This window comes from Neovison vison, chromosome 8 (assembly GCF_020171115.1).
Source record: "Neovison vison isolate M4711 chromosome 8, ASM_NN_V1, whole genome shotgun sequence".
In the NCBI taxonomy this organism is placed as follows: domain Eukaryota; kingdom Metazoa; phylum Chordata; class Mammalia; order Carnivora; family Mustelidae; genus Neogale; species Neogale vison.
In genome coordinates this window covers 99,527,445-99,548,698 of record NC_058098.1, presented here as the reverse complement: position 1 = coordinate 99,548,698, position 21,254 = coordinate 99,527,445, and the positions used below count along the sequence as shown (strand labels likewise).

At 41.0% G+C, this 21,254-nt stretch overlaps 1 protein-coding gene across 6 annotated transcripts in view; it reads right to left on the bottom strand.

Moving 5' to 3' along the window:
- CTNNA2 (catenin alpha 2) overlaps nucleotides 1-21,254 on the bottom strand; it is a 1,151,183-nt gene that overhangs the window by 723,669 nt on the left and 406,260 nt on the right. For all 6 annotated transcript variants that reach the window (XM_044261515.1, XM_044261516.1, XM_044261517.1 and 3 more), the window contains one exon: nucleotides 15,356-15,559. In XM_044261515.1, coding sequence (XP_044117450.1) covers nucleotides 15,356-15,559 — 204 coding nt within the window. The remainder of the gene's footprint in view (nucleotides 1-15,355; nucleotides 15,560-21,254) is intronic.

The following is a 21,254-nucleotide window of genomic DNA, read 5'->3' as shown; positions in this document are numbered from 1 at the left end:
AATGAATAAAGTTTGTGGCTCTCATTATTTTGGGAGAGACTCTGAAAATCACCAAATTCTAAAAAAAAAAAAAAAAATGATTGAGATGATAACATTGATCTCTATTCTCCCTTAACACAGTGGTATGGATCATAGGATAATGTCAATTGTACCACTGTTATCAGTCAGTAACTAAGAGGAAGACAGCATCAAGTAGACTTAAAAACAATCAAAGTTTCTGAAGAATTTTTTTGCTATCATGTGATAAACGTTCTGCTTCTAGAATTACCTTACATAAACAGTAAGATCAGTATTCACAACCATTACCTTCTTCAAGGTCTAAATTCAAACCACTGTCTATTATGCTTTGGTTAGAAATAGTATGGACACAGGAACACAACAGAGTACCTTGATCAAATAGATTCTCCCATTTTAACTTTTATTCCAACAGACTATGTTTCCCTTCCACTTTAATCCAAAGCTCTCAGCTCACTTTGAAAATGCTTTGATTAGCTCAGTGTTACTCCTTGGGCAAATTATGGTACGAAATGACATGAACCCTGGACATAGATACAGAAGGAACCTGTAATCTTACTTAAAATAAGGGTGTGACTGAAGATGGCAGATTTAGCCCACCGATTTGTCACCAATCTTTTCTGAAACCCCATTAAAAGGACCATGCAGCAATTTTCTTTTAAAGGCATATATCCTTGCAGATAAAGACAACAGGGGAAAATAGCATGGCTATATTTTGAAACAATGTCAGAGGGAGATGTACTAACTCATTCAGCTGAGAAAGCTGACTCCCAGACCAGCAATAGAGAAACCATAGAACAACGCAGTTCACACTGCAAAATCCTCCAAGATCCAGACCCTTGAGGCATCAGCTTCTTCTGGAGGCAAGGGGGGAGGTGGGCAAAGGAGGTTGCAAACAAGATGACTACTTGAAATTCCATTTAAAAAGCAGTTAGACCCCCAGACACTCTCCCCTTATCCAGGCTGTAGGCAACTAGTGGTTTATATTCAGAAAAGAATAAAAGGTGTTTCTTTGGATAGGCATGGCTCGGTGAGAGCAGAGTCACCTCACTGAACACCTGGGAAACTACGGGCCAGTTGACAAACCAGAGCTGGATGTTATGGTTCCCACCTCTACTGTTGTCTCCTAAAAGGTCTATAACCCCCAACTAGCAACAGAAGCCAGAAGGGTATGCAGCATTGGAGGAAAAATCATATTTAATTGCTCCTTGAACACCTATACTCCTGCCGACAAAGGTCCTTTAGGCTCCTCTATGACTGCTTCCAGTGGCTGTCCCACAAGGCAACTGTCTGCTGTCTGCTTTCTATTTGAGGTCTTGGCAGGGTTCTGCTAGGATCTATAGATGCTTACAAAGAGAATTGTCCAGGGGCGCCTGGGTGGTCAGTGGGTTAAAGCATCTGCCTTCGGCTCAGGTCATGATCCCAGGTCCTGGGATGGAGCCCCACATCGGGCTCTCTTCTCAGCGGAGAGCCTGCTTCCTCTACTCTCTCTCTGCCTGCCTCTCTGCCTATTTGTGATCTCTGTCAAATAAATAAATAAAATATTTAAAAAAAAAATTGTCCAGAGTCTACCATGTGACAAACCCTGAAAGATCTAAAGGAGTATTTGGGAAAACATAAGTAAAACATCATTTAGGGCTTCAAAGAGAGGAAAAAGAATATTAAAAATCCAATATTATATCTATTTCCATTAAAATATAGATCATGAGGCAAAAGAAATAATCAAAGAGTAACAATGAAGAAGCCAGAAACCTGAATTCCAATTTGTTCTATTTGTGTTACTCTGAAAATGTCCTTAACCGTTTGATTTTTTGCAAATATCTTGCTATTTGTTTTCATCTAAAGAGCCTGAAATCAGAAAACAGGGGCTTTAGGAAAATGGATGGCAATCCTTTCAGAATCCTTAAGAACAGCAACAACAGAAACAAAACAAAATTTAAAAAGAGAGAGATCTGGTTTTATTGGTTTTACAAATGAAGAAGGAAAACGAACAGATGAGGAAAAAAAGAGCCAACAGAATAGATAAGAAGCATAAAATCAGGCCAATGCAGATAAAAAAAAATACCTGTGATAAGATGAAGTTTACAGAATTTTATTTCTAAATGTTTCACGAATACAAAGAAAAACACCTCTTCCAAAGGTTGTTTATTCATTTATATTTTTTGGCAGGGATCAAAAGTATGAAATTAGCCACCACAATGCAGGCCACTTAAGGGATTCCATCTAACCTCAAGTGTGCAGAATGAATAATAAAAAGGCCAACGTTGTCTTCTTTTTTCCTGTTGAGATGAAATTTATATAACATGCCAATGTTATGTGAGGTATTCTTGAGGCACCTCAGAAGGAAAAGGAGAAAGAAACACAAATACCTGCTTGCAAAGGTGTTCACTGGGCCATGGCGGGGGGTGCAGGCGGGCGACGTGGAGGGTGAAGATAAATAATAATACTTTGAAAATGTTCCTCAGAAGACTGAGGAGAGGGAAAATCATGGCACCTGTCTCTGAGTCTAATGATGTTGAACGAGTTGTTTGATCCCCCAGTGCTGTCTTATTCCAAAGCTGGTATAGGTTTGGAGGCACGAGAATGTCCTCGAAAACTTGGCCTGCAAGGGCCCTAGCGTACACGCTTTTCTGATACGTGGTTCTGACACAAAGGTAGATTTAAGAATCCCAAGAGCCGTGAGGTGAAACATTGCTTCCTCCAGGAAACAGTTCCCCAGAAGAGTCACCAAAAGACCCTGAAATAGAAGTTCAGTGCGAGGGATTGAAATGGCAAAGGCTAAGCTCTGGGACTTGATGTGACAAATCTGTCAGCTGCAGCCAGACCAGCAGAGTTAGACACTGAAATCAAGAACGGAGCTGTTGAGAAAGAGGATTTTGAACCATCGGTGAGACTGGATATTTTAATTAGGCACTGCTCGAGAGCAGAGTCCTTCCGAGGATGATGAATTGTCTTTTTTACAAATGGGGGAATAGATGTGTGCAAGAAGTGCATTTGAGGGAGGTGAGCTTTGAGAAGAAACAACAACAACAACAAAACAAAAAATACACAACTGCCCTTCGATTAATAGCTCACAGGTGACGTAATGGTTCAGCTTCCATTGTCTATTGGTCAGGAATTCAAAGAAGGGATTAGCTAGCCAGCTTCACAAGTCTCTTCTGAAATCCTAAATGTCCAGGCTAAGTAAAATGTAGCTCAGTCAGGTTCCCTGGGCAATATTCACCTGATGCTTTTTTACAAAAGTACCTATCTCCATTCACAGAAAAGAAAACCCATTTTAAGCCCATGCTGTATTAAATCAACTCTTGATGTGATCCCCTGATTTATTACATCAGGGGTTCCCTGACTCACCTGCTCATACAAATCACCTGGGGTACTTGCTAAAGAGATTATCAACCCCCTCTTTGGGAGGCCAGGGTTCCACAGGCTGAGGTTGGGTCTCTGCAGATACCATTTAAGTAAGGTTCAGAACCTGAACTGTGACCCTTTCCTGACGTTGATTTCTCTCTTAGATACACATACAAACTCTTTTGTGCCTTTTAGGAAGCGAGTAGTTAAGTATTTTCCAAAGTCCCCAGTCCAGCCTGTGGAATTCTGTACACCTTCAAATGTCCCAGCTCCTCCCAGCCCCTCACGTACACCCACGGTGGTGGGGAGGGGGGACTCATGCCCAAACAGGTCATTCTAGAGGAAAGATTGAAAATGGCAGAATTAGGAGAGAGGTGCTTGGTGGGGCTCTTTGAACTGAAAAGCAAGCGAGTGGCATGTTTTGTATCATTTTTATCTCTTCTTATACTTAGTAGGATCATTTTAGGCCTCTGCCAGGGCCTTAAATATAGCTTTAACTATAGGGAAATGTCTGGGCACTTCAAAATAAGCCATGAAGAAGCCAAGGACAGTTAACTTTAGCTGTTTTACTTATAGTTTGACCTAGGTAGGAGAACAGACAGAAAACATGAACCATTTTCCTCCAAAAGATGGGACTCAACAGACTCAAAACATATGGGTTGTGTTGCTATCTTTTTCTTTCTTTCTCTACCCTCCCTTCCTTCCTCCTCCTCATTATTATTAGAGGATGAAAGAGAATTCATTTATTCATTTCAGAAATATTTACTCCTCTAGACTAGACACTCTAGATCCTGGGGATTGCGAACAAGACACCACTCCTCTCCTGGGAGCTTTAAATCCAGTGGAGGAGCAGACAGTAACAACACAGAGAGATTCGGTAATTTTGTAGGCTGGCAGGTCCTGTAACAGAAATACATGCATGTGATTAAGAACAACATATTCAAGGGGCACCTGGGCACCTGGGTGGCTCAGTAGGTTAAAGCCTCTGCCTTCGGCTCAGGTCATGATCTCAGGGTCCTGGGATCGAGCCCCGCATCGGGCTCTCTGCTCAGCAGGGAGCCTGCTTCTTCTTCTCTCTCTGCCTGCCTCTCTGCCTACTTGTGATCTCTGTCTCTCAAATAAATAAAATCTTTAAAAAAAAAAAAAAAAAGAACAACATATTCAAGCTAAAACAAGGAGTCCTCCATTAGAGGTTTGAGAAAGAACGTTCCAGTTAGAAGGATGCTAAGTGCAAAGTCCCTGAAACAGCAAAGAACCTGGGGTGTCTGACACAGAGGGAGGCATCATCCTGAGCGAAATGCTTAGTTCTCATTGACAACTTCCTGAATGAATCAAGAGCAGCTTTTCAGAAAGGGCCCGAGGCAGTCTTAGACCAAAGAAAAGAGGCTCTTGGGAGCTTCTCTTTGGAACAACCCATTTGGGGAACAAGAAATCCAGGGTATCTGGATTTTTTCCCGTATCTTTTTTTTTTTTTAATTAAAAAGTTCTGCCATTTTTTATTAATTAATTTATTTTTTAAATAAACATATAATGTATTTTTATCCTCAGGGGTACAGGTCTGTGAATCTCCAGGTTTACACACTTCACAGCACTCACCATAGCACATAGCCTCCCCAATGTCCGTATCTCCACCACCCTCTCCCATCCCAAACACAAAGGAATAGTTGCTCCAGACTCATGGGCTTGGTGGTGGAGCACAGCCTGCTGTTTCCCTGACAATTCGGAGAGATCCTCCTTGAAATACCAGAAAGCCTTTCCCAAGAAGATCAATTGATGGATTGTGCTGTCCAGACTGTCTTCACTAGGATGGTCAAATCTGATGACTCAGCAGGCAACTCTGTCAACAGTCTCTGCTCATTGACTACATCAAAGACAGCCCCTTACTGTCTCATAGCATTACTTGCTCTTCCTCGTCATATTGATTGACCTTGTAGGATTCAAAACCAACTTTCAAGGACTCGGTAAAGGGATGTGTTTGATAAGGAGAGAAGCTAGCTAGAATTTTAAGTATGGGACTTAATTTTGCTGGTAAGGCAGATTGTTATTTTCATCTCCTATTTTCATTGGATATATATTTTTTTTCTTTGTGATTTGACCTTTTCTCTTCCTTATACAAGTCCACTGTGAATAATGTGACTGATATCCAACCAAAGGGTTGCTACAAAAGATAACCAGCTTCTCTGCTCAGGAGGTAACTGCCAGCACTGCCCTAGATACTTTGAATTATCTTCTCTCTTCCTTTCCTGTGATCCCAGGCTTGTGGCCACCAGGACCCTCTTGTCCGACTCCTTCAAATAAGCCCATGTTCTTCTACCACACAACTCCCAGTCCTGCCTTCTAGGACTTACAGTCGATTTTCACAGTCTCTTGTTCCCTCATATCTCCACACTCTCTTCAGTTTCTTTAGAGACAATTTATAATTTGTATCTATTAATTGGCAACCTTCAGCCCTGGTAGGTCTGATGTGTAATTCATTGTTTTTGCCAGCTCTCACTCATGATGATTTGTTTCATTTTATCCTTAGAGATTATGGAATCTCAACTTCTGCTCCTTGTAACCTTATCTATAGAAATTCTTTGACACTGTGATTATAAATTCTTGGTGATGTGTAAAGTTTGTTGGGGTTTTTGTTTGTTTTGTTTTGTTTGTTTTTTACAATGCTCTTTAAAGACCAAGATAGCATGCATGTCCACTGTTTCTCTCTATAGGGAAGTTTTCTGTTCTTTGATCATGGCTTGATAGAGTCATCATCTGAGAATCCAGGCTTATTCTGAGGTCCCTAATCTGGCTATCCAGCTGGGTCTTAGATTTTTGCCTCCTACTCTTTATACACTGTCCCATTTAAAACCCAAGTCTAGGCCAGAAGGAATGTGCAGACCTATCTCTAATTTATTGTTTCTTGTCACTTATTGCCTCTGAATAACTCACTTACATTTCTGTGAGTCCATTCACGCATTAAAAAGTTAAAAAAAATTTCTACCAGGCACACAGGTGGTAGAAGAAAGAAAATGAGGGAGGAAAAATTAGAGATGGAAGGGAGGTAGGGGGAGAGAGAGGGAAAGAGAAGGAGAGGGAGAGAGAGAGAGAGAGAGAAAGAGAGATTGGTTGTATCGCTTAGTACCTCTTTTCCTCTATAGCAAAGTCAACATTGAGTATCCAGAGTTGTGACTTTCGCTGCTCAGACTTAACTCATTATAGGACCAATACTGAAGATCTCATTTTAAAAAAATTATTTATATGAGAGAGAGAGCACAAGCAGGAGAAGCAACATGCAGAGGGAGAGGAAGGAGCAGCTCCCTACTGAGCAGAGAGCTTGATGTGGGGCTTGATCCCAGGACCCTGGGGTCATGATCTGAGCTGAAGGCAGATGCTTAACAGACTGAGCCACCCAGGCACCCCCTGGGAACCCTCATTTGAAGACAAGGCAAATTGTTTTCCCATAATCTTCCTACTCAAGAAACTGCCAGGTGGCAGGCTTCATCTGTGCTGACTGGGTATATCTCAAAACCAGGTAATAAGTTTACTGGTAGATTGCAGCCAACTGTTAGGAGCTCCAGTAGAAGTAAATGCCCTAAGCAGATCCCTCAGCCTGCCAGGGTATCAGTCAAACTCCTAAAATTTATGCCCTCAATAGCTACTTTGAACTCTTTGAAGCAAATCGAGGTTCCACGAAAAACACTAACAAAAAAGTTTCTTACCTCTAACCACTAGTCCAAATTCTAACTCCAGGACCAAGAATATCAAAATCATATTTTAGAGCTAAGGATGGGGGCCATATGTATACAAGGTAGCACTCATTTTCCCCATGTTTACACTCTTAGAATTTTAGTCCATCTCCCTGACCCACAGAAACTAGAGATATTCCCATGTTTAAGGGAGAACCTTGGTCTTTCTCTCTTAGACACTACAGGGCTAGGAAAAGGCAGGCACCTCATCTACTAACTTAGACAAACGGCACTGCATCCAACCTCTTCCAGTTTAGAGGCCTGGGTTTTTTGGTTTTGTTTTGTTTTGTTTTTTACCCTCTGGTTTCCTAGACTGCCAGTCTTAGTCCTTTTTCCTCCAAGGTCTCTAATAATCAGCTCATTTTATAAAGACTGTCATTTGTTTCCAAGCCTTGGCAACAGTGTTGTCCACAGTATGCCCCTAAACAGGACCACAAAGCCAGGCATATCTCTGGCTGCTCAGCCCCCATCCAGGCACACCCAGCAATGCTTTCCTTTATGTTACACTCCTTATCTCCAAAAAGCCCTCAGTGAATTTTACAGTATAGGGTTTTTGTTTGAGGTTAATCAAACCGGGAAATATGAACACTGATGAGAAAAAGGAAGCAAACATGACTTTCCTTTGACACTGAATGTTCTGGCTGCCACTGTCTTATCTGAACTCTGAATACTCCTGTAGGTATAGCCTATCACCCAGTTGATAGACAACGAAGTTGAAGCTCGGAGTCAGTCTACCTTGCCTAAGTTCATGTCACAGAGATGGGACAAAACTGGGATCAGAACCTGGGTGTATAGACAGTTACAACGCACAGGCTTGCAAACTCTGCTAAACTATCCATAGTGGGGAATGGGGAGAGTTTCATGTAGGAAGGGCCTTTCCTGGCCAAGAAATAGCATGTAGGATTGCATTAAGAATTGACCTTGATGATTCAAAGGAAAGAAATCTAGTCAGACCCATCTGTCCTGGGATCCTGTAAGTCATTTAATTGTATGTCATGAGCTGATAACAAGAGCAAACATGCATATAATGTGATGTACTTTTCAAAGGGCCTAACTCCCCTACCAAGATAATTGACCCATACTCGGGATCCTTTAAGACCAGGAGACCTGCCACATTCCCATAAAGACTAGATGTTACTCATACCGGTGCTTAACCAACCACCTGCCAGTCTCGATCTCCTCCTGGAGCCACTCAGAATATTCTCATGCTCTGTGGGACATCTAATCATGGCACAATTTCTCTCATCCTCACTGTTTTCCCTGGTGAGTTACCTTCTCCCACCACTGGTGCCTGAGCAAGTGAAGCCCAGCACACCACTCCTTAATACTCCCTTGGCTCTGGAGATTCTGCTGTAGCAAACTCAGTTGGATAGCGTTAGAAAAGGAATACGGTAAGAAAATAAAAATATATATATATATGTTACTCCTTATAAGTGCCAGCGTATCACTGGCAGTTACACTGAAACTGCCTTGCCAGGCAAATGGGATTGCAAGGTAATTCTGAGATGAATTCTAAGGCACCATCCAAATGACTTCTCTTCCCAACCATGTTTCTTAGCAAGAGTGGATTCGAAGGACAGTTTTAGACCTCAGAAAAAGGGTTTGGTAACCTAATTGTACTTTTTCAGTGTCTGAGCAGGAAGTACAACTACAAAAAAGGAATTTGAGAATTATCTCTTCATGGAACAAAAGTTTTACAGAAGAAGCACAGTTGCACAGATGAATTTGAAGCTCAAAATTCAGAGATGAGAGCACTGAACCCATTTGAAGACACAAAGTATAAAGAGAAGAAAACATGCAAATAAGAAAAAGACAAGGAAAAGCTTCTCACCAAAGGCATCAAATTGAGGTATTAGAAATCCTTCTCATTTTATTTTATTTTATTTTTATTTCTTTTCAGTGTTCCAAAATTCACTGTTTATGCACCACATCCAGTGCTCCGTGCAATACGTGCCCTCCATAATACCCACCACCAGGCTCACCCAACCCCCCATCTCTCTCCCCTCCCAAACCCTCAGTTTGTTTCTCAGAGTCCACAGTCGCTCATGGTTTGTCTCCCCCTCCAATCTCTTGAATGGAGCTACCACTTCCATTAAAACAGCTCTCAATTTCCTCTTAAAATGGAGGCCTTTTATGAGGAGGGTTAGGGAACACTGGATCAACAAGGGTCCACAAGTATTTTTAAGCATTACTTTCTATTCTATCTTAAGCCAAACATTCTGGTAGAGACACTTGTAATCAGCCCAGCTGACTTTTGTGAATTTCACCCCCCTCTTCTACAAAGTAACAGAAGAGAAATGAGAAAGCCTAGATACTACTGGAAACAATTTTTACATTTAATTAACAATTAACCTTATTAAGTGGCAACAACTACTGAGTCTTTCTTCTATCTTCCCATCTGGGAGAAATTTGGGGGCATCATAATTTCTACAACAAAGTTCTCTTATTGACAGCATTCCCTTTAGAGACATTCAGGGCCTTCTTAGGGACCTTAGGCCAAATCCAACTACTGAACCCCTTTATTTGTTGTCCTAGACCCCTCTTGGGAGTACTACATACAGCCAACGTAGGGAAACTCTCATAAATAAAAATCAAATTGAGATAGAAAAAAAATCAATAAAATACAGAAAAAATACACCTATGATCATTTAAAATAGAACCTCAGAGGCATTTAAAATGTCTTCACATAAAAAAGTTTCATGGCACAAAATTCTCAGGGATCCCTTTAAAGCAAATATATTATAAAGCTGTGCCTTCCCACTTGCCTGTCAGTCATTCTTTGGGCTTATAACACTCTACACATCCAGCATGAAAAGGCTGCCCTCCTTATCTTTCCCAATATTCTGTAAAAAAATACTCTCACAATGAATTGCTTCTCAATGAATTATTACATGTTTATATAATAAAATGCTAGGTTAACCAGTACACCTAAGGTTAGAGAATGTTTATTGACATGGTAACATAGTCACAATACATTAAGAAAAGAGATTACAAAATGCCAAATACAGTGAGTCTATCTTTTAAAACTCAAGGTATAACATGCCTGTGTGTTTCTGCATACAAATGTATCACTATGTAAGTTTAAAAGCCTAAGAAAGACATATACAAATTTGCTAACAATGATAATCTTTAGGGGTGATATTGTGAATGATTTTTTTTCTTATTTATCATCTACAATAAACACACATTTCTCTTGCACCATTAAAAAACAAGACAACAACAACAAGAACAGAGTGTACTGTACAAGCCCACTATTTGCAGAGTTCCCTTGGCTCTGGGTATCACTTAATGTGTTACTAAAACAGTGTGGTTTTCTGAGCCTCGGTACAGGATGGGACCTACAACTGGGCTGAACATGAAGTTTTAAGGCCTCATTTCAGATCTCACCCTTCATAAACTGGATCCATCAGGACCCCTCTTAATAATAAAATCCACTCTATGGCAAAGGATAGGACAATGATCCTTTGGGCACTTGTGATACGTATATATTTCCCTACGTTAATCTGTCCTCATGTGCTTTCAACAGGTCCATCACATTAGTGGTTTACAAAATGTTTCGGGCACTTGTGATATGGATATATTCTCCTACATTAATTTGTCCTCAAGTGCTTTTAACACGTCCATCACATTAGGGGTTTACAAAATGTCCCCAGGAATCCACTTAGGCACTTAAAAGGTTTTTAAAAAAATTGGATTCAAATCTTCTGTAAAAATAGATCACTTTAAGTACTTAGAAAAATATAATTTAAAAGTAACCTGCCACATTTTCAAATATCAGAGACCAACAAGTTATTACTGTATGTCCTTTAATTCTCTGCACCCCTGTACTGCTAAACTTTGTATGATGGTTTATAAAAATGGTAGTTCTGCATTAGTCTTAAAACACACACACACACACGCCCCAATTTAGAGCAACACAGACCATCTGTTTATGTAAAATTGAACCAGCCTGCACAGCACAACACACAAGGTCCAGGCATATCTGATTATCACATATTCCCATCAAGGCCTAATAGCGAAATTGTGCACAAAGAATGGCTTAACACATCTCTTTATTGTTCTGCACTGAGGGTTAGTACTTGGAGTATTATATTTTTCTAGCCTTTTATACTCATGTGAACCATAGTTGGGTATTTTGGGTGATACAACTTTGAAATAAAAATTTTCTACTTAACTCCCTTTTCACATGCAATCTGTCTAGCAGAGTATCCAAGCATTGCAAGTGAGCTCTTTACAAACCGTTACATCTGAGTAAATCAGAATTTTTCATGCAAGTGAAGGCAGTTGAAGATACCAACTGAAGACCATAGCGGGGCTGATACAACCTTAACTACCATTTACACAGACTGCCGTCCATTTTGTGTTCATGAAACAGATACATGCTTCTCACTGGCCACTTTATAAGCAAATTCTGTTTAAAATACAGTTAGAATTTGAGGCTTCACTTCTACTGTTATCACTTGAGCCAAGCCACCACCCTCTCATGAATTATTTTGGCACCCCTCCCCTCTCCCTCTTGTGCCCCTATGTCCTATCTGAGGACCTCAGTCATGGCACTTTCATCCCAACACTTTCCAGTGACCTCCCATGCCATTAAAGTGAAAAGCAAATTTCATGCAACATTGCAAAGGCCTTGGGTAAGTCTGGCGCTTTGTAGACCTGCATACCCTGTCTCGTGCTGGCTGCCATTCACTCCCAACAGTCTTGATCGCCTCCTCATAAAGGTTCTTTGGGCCCCAAGCACCTGTTCACAATGAAATGCTTAACCTCCATGCTCCTTCCACCTCAAGCACTCTTTGCTCCATCTCCAAAAGGTCTTTAACCAAAAGTATTTTCTCAATGAACCCTTTCCAGGCCACCCTTATTTACAGCTCTACCCCACGCTCCCTGTCTCCCAGGATTTCAATTTCCCTGTGTCACTCGCCGTCATCCGAGATAACCCTGGCTCAAATGTTTGTCTCCCCCAGCTAGAGTGTAAGCTCCATAAGAACAGAGAATTTTATCTATTTTGTTCCCTTCTATATCCCAGAAGCCTAGAACAGTGCCCACAATACAAATCTGTCTAATGAACAGGATATTCTAAATTCAGATCTATCATAAAATCCTTATCAACAAAATGCCATGTTTAATTGTTGTCTCTCACAACAAATGGTCACTTTTAAGGGGTTTTGGGTGGTTTTTGTATTTTGTGTTTTTTTGACGAAAAAAGTTTTACTTCCACAAGGGAGAAAAAAACTGCCTAAAATTGTAAGATACAGAGAAAAGTTGATGTCTTCCTTATAATTTGGATCTAATTATAGTTCTCGACATAATACTCCAACCACCACCCTGGTGGCACTCATCCAAAGGCCACACATCCTTTAGAAAGAGTCTCTCTCTCTCCATTATTAGTCTTCCCCTATGTGCAATAGTGATGTTCTATTTAAAGGAGGAGTTTTTTTTAAAGAATCTTCTCACTTGGGCTTACATCATCAACTTAAAAAAACAAGGCCATCCAGAGCTTTTCTTTTCTACGACTGCCACACTATGATCATAATCTTTGCCACACGCCTCTGTTCACACAGCACTTTTCTCTCATACTAGTTTCTTTGGGATGCCCAATTTTTGTTACACACACATCAACTTTTCCATACTTCTGTGGAAAATCTAACACGCCACAGATAACCTACTGAGCTCAGTGTAACTCATATGGTTTTTTGGCCCATGCAGACACTCTCCCCTTATCACTTAGCATACAGACCTTCTTCCCATTTCCATCTCCCTGCAGTGGATACCACTTGGCGTTTATATGATTTTAGAACACGTCTGCTTACAAGTGAACTTTGTAAGTCAAATCTTCATTAGGGAAAGATCAGGAAACTTTCAGAATCCAGAAGTGTCAGTTATGCCCATTTTGAAAACTTTTCATCTCAATCTAATAAATTCTTTATCCTCATATTGCTTAGCTTACTAAGAGGAGTATCTGCAGAGTGATAACTTGATAATACATTTACTCTTAGAGCTTGTAAACTTAAAAAAAAAACTTATAATAAACATCCTAGGCACAACTGACTAACTTATTGGTTGCTATGAAACACAACAGAATTTTCAGTCAAGGCAGAGATGTGTATGTGGATTTATATCAATGTAGGCTATATCAAAATAAAAAAATTGACATTTTGACGGGAGAAATGAGGGTGCTGGACAGAGATGATGAAGCTCATACAACTGCATCCAATTCTATCTTGAAATCACCAAAGAAGTATGAAGTTATACAGTTTACATAAAAGTCAATAGGAGTTGTTTTCTTTCAAGCCTTTGATCCTGATGGTTCAAAGTGAATGGCATTTGCACACTTTGAAATGGAAGCACTAAGCCCACCTATTTAAGCATAGCCAAGCAGAAATCAAGTTTTCATAACACAAAATACAAAACATTTCCTGTATCACACGGTTATGAACAGAAATATAAGCACATAGAGTCAATAAAATACAAAACTCCATCAGGTCTGCTGATCTACAGGAGTTTACACTGAAAGAGCAAACTTCTGCTTGAAAGGATTCTAGACACCAAACTGAAAATTACATGTCATATCTCTATCAACTCTGGTTTAATCATGTTCTGTGATTATAATTCACAGGAACAGACTTTTTTTCAGAAATATTTATATTGATATCTGAACCATCGCTGTGATCGCTGCTGTTTCTACTTCCTTCTTTGGCCATAATTCCTTGAAAGAAAGACCAGCGTGCCTTAATATAAAACCATATTCCACATACAGGTAAGTAGCCTGCTGCTATTCTGCTAAAAACAACAAACACACAGATCCCGTATGTTAGAAGCATTGTTTTTTTGTTGTTGTTGTTAAATCTGCTTTTCAAAAGAGTCACTCAGCCTGGGAGACAATGGCAGTCAACATCTCTAGCTTTACCCCGCACAGCACCCACAGACCAAAAATCACAGAAACTCTGTGTCAGCCAGCGTCCCATGGAGAAATTCCCATCAGCAGCTGGACACCATGTGAGACATCCACACCTCATTCTCTGTGCGCCGAAAATGGGACAAATCTTCTCAAATCAAAGAATCTGAAGGTTCATGTAAAAAGAGATTTTTGGTTTTCAGTTTGTAGGGCACTCTGTATCTTTTTGTTTTCTAGATCAACGTTCTCTGAAGAGTCTGCCAGGAGCTGCACCATTCCTGTCAATGCTGACTCCTGGTTTGACCCATGGGCTGCCATGTCATTAGGGGCTGGGTCCTGGAGGCGAAGAAGGACTGGGCTGGAGAGAGGACATGGGTTGACAGCACTGTCTCAGTGTTGCCTACTGGTGTTCTAAAAGGACCCAGCCTGGGCTTCAAAAGCTGTGAGACGGTCAGTGTCCCACTCCCTACCTGACCACTACACAGAACACTCCTTCAACATGTGATGTCAAGACCTCACTCTACCTACATTTTATTACTATATGCCGAATTGTCTCAAGCCCAGGAGTCCAGGACAGGAGGAACTCCAGATCATTCAAGGTTGCAAGCCCTGGACAACACCAACATCACTTCAGCTGATTGGATTCAGCAAATCAATACAAACCTAATTCAGTGCCTTTCAAGACAAAGAATATGGATTTCATCTTCTTTGTGTAGTTTTCAGGTATGTAACAGTTGTCACACCTTATAAGTGTAGGAAAGACAGACAGCTGTTGGCGGTGCTGCAGTATCACTAGATACCACTAATGCCCATTTGAGAACCTGGAGATGAATTCCCATCAGAACTCCCAACTGCACATCAATCAATAGTTCCTCCAAGTTTCACTGCCCTTGAACAGTTCCACCTCAACCAAGCCTGCACAAACACTGGAAAACCTGTTACACTTATTAATGCTTCTTAACGATGAAGATGCTCTACAGTGGTCCTTGCCTCCAAAAGTGCTCTGTGTAAGAGGACTTCGTTATATCCTCATTTCCATCCACCATCCAACTTTCACCGACTGCCATCTTACCTCAATCTGAGACCAGCCATCAAAACGACCATGAAATCATTCAAGTAATCAGCCCCAATTTTTCTAACCAGGCTCTTCCACCACGCTCTTCCAGGCTAATAAAGCATTCTGACCGAGCTCAGGACACCACTCTCCCAAAGTGGTTCCTCTGTTCCGCAGCTGTCCACTCCTCCGCAACTGGGACTGATTTCTCTCCAGGGAACCCCTGTCCCCTCTTCCTGCTACGCACGCTTTCCTGAAAGCCACGAGTCGGTGCCCAAACCCACCGGACTTGAGCCCCGAGAGCCCAGGACTTACGTTGTTCATGTACTCGCTGAGCAGGTCCTGGAGCGCCTGCCGGACGGCGTTGCACTCGGCCACGATCCTCTCGCGCCGGTCGTCGCGTGTGCAGGACGAGTCGGCCATGAGCGCCGCGCCGCTGATGATGCTCTCCAGCCTCTCCTCGAGCGACGGCCGGAACCTGGCCTCGCTGAAGGTCATGGGGTCCAGGATTATCTTATTCTGAAAGCAGCACGATGAAACAATTAGGGGAGAAGACACAACTGCCTTTGCACCCTGCTTGCTGAACCAGAAATATCTGCGGCCAGAGCAAGACTCTCCATGGAGAGGTAGCTGGTTGCTCAGACAAATACCAAAGTGGCCTTGCCCAAGTAGCAATTGTCCCTAAGATACTTTCCCCTGTATCTAATCTTCAGGGAGAAAACAGCACATCTTGTTTCAATGGTGTGTTCTTGGAAAAGGCTGCATCAACCAGAGTTTTCTGAGGAGATTGTGACAGTGGCTTTGTGTCTTTGTTATTTTATTTACCTTTTTTTTTTCTTTTTACATCTGTAGCCTTCAAGGAAAGCACATTTCAGGGTAACACTTTGAAGGATTATGAGAAGATTTTAGAGCAAGAGTATGATGTGTAATCAACAACTCAAAGATCCTTTAGTGACTAGTGTACACATTACATCTATTTCATGAGAAGTAAAGAGTCCCGTGGCAGGATGCCTTTTGAAACCTTGGCAAATAGCATATGCCAGAAATATACTTTATAGGTTACTTCCCACTGGAAACTAATAATTTGTATATATAAAAAAAAAAAGAAACAAAAACCCAACTAGTGTTCTAAAAAAGGATTCACTGTGTGTGTGTGTGTGAGAGAGAGAGAGAGAGAGAGAGATTTGTTAAAATTAACTGACAATATCATGATAAAAATACTAGCATGGTCTGAAGGAGCCTAGATAAGGGGGAAAATAACAATGTTTCCTTAAAGGAAGGTGCTGCAGAGAACTTAAGCTTCACTTAGCCCCTGCTAAATCCGAGGAGCCTGGAAACATGTAGGTGAGGATGTCCAGAAGTTGGAGGATATCCAGCTCCAGAAATAGGCATCCAGAGTTCAAGAGATTAACCAGTTTCTCTGGGGACCTGAAGATCATCAGGGTTATCTGGACACAAGACAGTGACTGACATACTAATAATGTCAAAAGAACAAGAAGACCAAATAAGACCCAATTAATACCAATTCCTAGGGTGTGAAGGATGAGAATCAAAAAATGGAAAATAGGAGCAGAACCTGGAGAACATTATCCCCAGCAAGTCAAGGGAGTGGAGAGACACGAATTGTGTGATAATCGCATGAAGGCAACGCTGACTTTAATCAATGGCTGGTTTCCAGTGGGGACCCCTTTTCTTCTCAAAACAAGGAAGATCATTCCAGCAATACCAACTAGAGTAGAAAGACTAACTGCTTAGTTATTACAAAATCAGTCTGACTACAGGCTCTGGCAAAGTTTGCCCTAACCCTCCAAAGCATCCTAAGGTAGTTCCTGAAAGCTGTGCTCCAAGCATCAGTGGCTCTGACTTGGATTCTCCTGTTATAACACACACATCTCCATAGCAGAGAGCCTGTCAACACAAGGGCTATGAGGTGCCAAGGAATGAATGCAAGCAGGTGGCACCTTAGAAAGAAAGAACCATCCACTGAACACACACCACAAAGAACACCCACTAAACACACACACTAGAACCTTGGATTTCCTAGGAAATAACTCATTGGTCAAAGCTCCCTCTTCAGTTTAGAGGGCAAATGCATAAGGTCATACAAACAGAAGATGAAGCTTTTCTGTGGCGTGGTTGGCATCAAGAGCAGCCTCACATTTTTGCTTAGACCTTAGAAAGATAATAATTTGTTACTTCACTCAGAACAGTATGACTCAGATTCTGTTCCTTGTATACTAGCAACTCTCCAAAAAGTGTCAAAAATCATGAAGAGGCCTCAGTACAGGGAATGGCTTTGCAGCATGTATCATTAGAGGGAACACTCACAAAGGCAGACTGAGAGGGGAACATTGGCTTTCCTGCCACACTGGCTGTTTGTACTAGAGCTAGGGATCCCTTTGAATTCTCTTTCTCTCTTTCCACTGCTGTTGGTTGATGCATCTATGATAATCTTATCATGTGACATATGTTAGACTAAGATTCTAATTAAAGAAACACCTGATCAAAATAGAATTAGACTATTTTCCTTTATAAAGCTTACAGATTTTCAAAGAACTCTTTTACAGGGAACTCAGATTCACATAAAACATAATGAGAATCATTCGTTCTGCTTTGAGGTTTCAGAAGACTCTTCAGAATCATATATTGGGTCTAGTGTAGATTTTTTTTTTATTATACGTTGTACTAAAAATATAAAGAAGTGCCAATTTGATGGAAATATACCGAGGTAAATTTGAACTCTTCAATAAGGGCAGTTGTAAAACAGTTTCTTTGCAGAACAGAGGAAAATGTACTACTGTCATTAGAACATTACTTCCTAAATTATTTTCCACGGAACACTGAGCTTAGAGATGTAATGTTTTGATGAAAAAATAAGTTTCCCTGGCCAATATGTTTCGGAAATACTGCACGGCCCAGAGCAAATTACCACATGAAATGCTTTAGGGGAGTTCTGCCTTAAAGGATTGAGTTTACAGTGACATTCCTCAAACCTATTGAGCAAAGAGAGGGTTCCCTTTAAAATGCATGCATTACCTTTGAGAACCCAAAAACACACATTAGGAACTGTGGCAATGTCAGCTCAGTGCTCTTCCCACCTGCCGTGGCCCTAGGCTGTCATGAAAGTGAATGCACTGAAACACTGAGCGTGAAAAACTCTGCATAAAAGTTACACTGTTCATCACATTTCTAATGGAATTATTCATTATTTATAGATTACAGGGGGAAAAACTCTTTAAACATCTCCCTGGGGAAAGAAACAATAAATTTACAATATTCTCATCCCTCTCTGTATTGGAGATGGGACGCATTGAAATGATGGATGCGAAAAGCTGGTAGGGAGAAGCCCCTCGGGAGAGAAAAGGCATAAAGGTAAAGGGCAGTGCACAAACGTCTGCGTGTGTCTCGGTGCTTGTGTGTGTATAGGGTAAGCACTGTCTATGTGTGCTTAGGTTGTGTGTAATGGGTGGAGGGGGATGAGTGTGTGGTATATGGGAGGGGGTACAGGTTTTTTGTGTGTATATGGGTGTGAGTGTGTGTTCAGAAAACTGGCCAGATCTCAAACCAGCTTTAAAAAATAAGAAAACACACACACATACACAGCCAAATGAAGCCAGGGGCTCGAGGGCTAGAAGACAGACTCTATTTACTAGAGTTGCTAAAATTAAAAGAAAAAGCAAACTCCTGCAACCAAGTCCTGACCAAGAAATACAGAGTATGATGCCAAAGAAGAGAGAGAGAGAGAGGGATTTTTTGCTTCTGCACTATTTGGGAGTGACTTGAGAGACCTCTAGGCAAGAGTCTCTGCTAGTACGCTTCAGGGTCATTTTGGACCAGCAAACAGCCTCTTTCCTGCATCAGCGCAGCCTGTCCTCACCTCTCTGTGCGGCTGCCCTCTACTGGCAGGAAGGGGCGAAGCAGCATCCCGGATCGAAACTCTCCTCCCTGGTCACAGAGGGTGTATGTTAAGTGGGTAACAAGCCAGCACCAGAGCACCAGACAAAGGGAATGGCCAAGGGTTCTTGTCTCCCCCTTTAGACAAAGGTGTCCTCCTGACAGAGGATTTCATGCTGTTTCCTATTATTTGACGTATTTTAATCCCCTCAGATTTTACATTTTAAATATGTAAGTCTCTTGTTTGTATTCTTAAAGCTCATTTAATCCTTTTATCCTTTTGATCTTTTGGTTCCACCTTATATTGTCATTTTACCTCATTTTAAAATTGCAGGCCTGCATTTCTTACCTTATCTGTTTCTTTTAAAAATGAGACTTTAATTTCTTTTTATCTCGCCTATTTTCATTCTGTTTATTTGACTTGCATAACATCGTGTTCTGCGGTTTTTACTTATCATACTCTCTAACAGCCTTAATTTTACAAAATGTTGTTTCATTTTTACATTTTAAGGAGTGGCAGTTGGAAAGCATGGCCAGAAAGACGGTAGCCACAATAATTCATCCCCAAGCATAGGGGACTGGAAATCTATTCTTCCAACAAGCCAGTGCTTAATGGTCTCTACTAGTCCTACATAATTGATCTCCCATTACTTCCAATGTAGAACTCGATAAAAATTTTAATTTGAAATAATTCAGGAGTCCATATAGTTCAAAACTATTTCCTAGAATAATACATTTACCTTCCTCACTGCACATGCAATTGTTAGAAGAGCTCCACTTTTAAATCACAGCTACCATCCATTCTCTCTACAAGGAGTTCTGTGATCTAAATTTCAGGACCATCATGGAACACTGAGTCATGTTTGATGCAGGTTGATACAGAAGGAGGCAGAAAAGAGACCTCTGCAAAGCAAGAGGCTGAATACATTACAGATGATTTGAGAGGTCTATAATTCTGTGCCCTTAGTATTACCTTCTGTATGTTATTGAAGAGAAAAATGCCAGGATGATGACATGGTCATTCAGTTAGTCATTCACCAAGATTGAACACAGGATTGAACACAGGTCTTTTGACTTTAAGCAGTGTTGCTGTATCAGACTGCCCGCATTCAGTTAAAATGAGCCTAATTAATCCCAATTAGAAAATGTATTTCATAGTTAAGCTATGAAACTCTCCTAAACTAAATATAATGACCTAAGTATCATCTCTCATACTGTTTTGTGTCATCTCAGTTACCTTGCCCTTCCAAGAAATAAATGTGTACAGCCATTCAAAAAAAAAAAAAATGGGTGCCAGCTGCTGTGGGTGTCTGAGGGCACAGAAGGACTCTTTATCTCAGGGCATAGACTCTTTATCATAAGAGGTTTACAGTCTAGTCAAATAAAACCAAAGACAGGTACTATGAATCCTAATTTGGAAAACATAGCAATGACGTTAAGAAATGGTTGAGTTTTGGCAATTTGGGAGGTAAGAAATGTTTCTGGAGATTATTCCTCAACTGAGACCTGAAGAGTGACAAGTAGTTGACCAAGTAAAGTCAGGGGCAGGAAGAGTTCATGCAGACAAAGCAGGAATTGGGAACAAATCCATGGAAGTGAAGGATATCATGGTATATAAAGACTACTATAAGAGGTTTATTGAAGCTGAGGTGTAAAGTCCAGGTCTGGTGTCATCAAGTCGCCTTGAAGAGAAACTTCTCTGTGAGCGCAGTTAAGGGACTCCTTCCATCTGCCACACTTAGAGATCCACCACAGTTCCATTAGAAGCCACACTTGACCCCAGGCAGCCCTTGCCAATTGCTGAACACAGTAAGGCCACTCTTGTACCATGGAGACCGGCCCAACAGGCAACTTCTGCTCCTACTCTGGATTTCCCACAGGACTAACATTTTCTCAGAACTGTGCTTAGGCTCTTCCTACATGAATGGACCCAAACAGAGACAGAGTTGGTGGAGAAAGCACAGCCACATCCTGAGAGACTTCTATTCCATGTTAACAAGCTTCCACTTTGTGAACATTGCTTCAGACAATGAAGAGCTATCAAGAGTTTAAAACAGGAGTAGTATAATTCTGTTTGGTTTTAGAAAGTTTCCTCTGACAGTTAGGGAAGTTAGCTTTGGCAGGACTAAAAGTAGAAGACTCGAAGACCAATTGCCATGCCTCCAGAACCCGAAAGAAAAATGGGAAGACTACAAGATCTTGTATGCGTAGGTAAATAGTACATACTGTGGGACATATTTAGAATGTAAATCTGCAAAATTTGGAGATACACATCCTTTGAGAATAAAGACGTTGTCATCAAAGATAAAACCTAAATGCA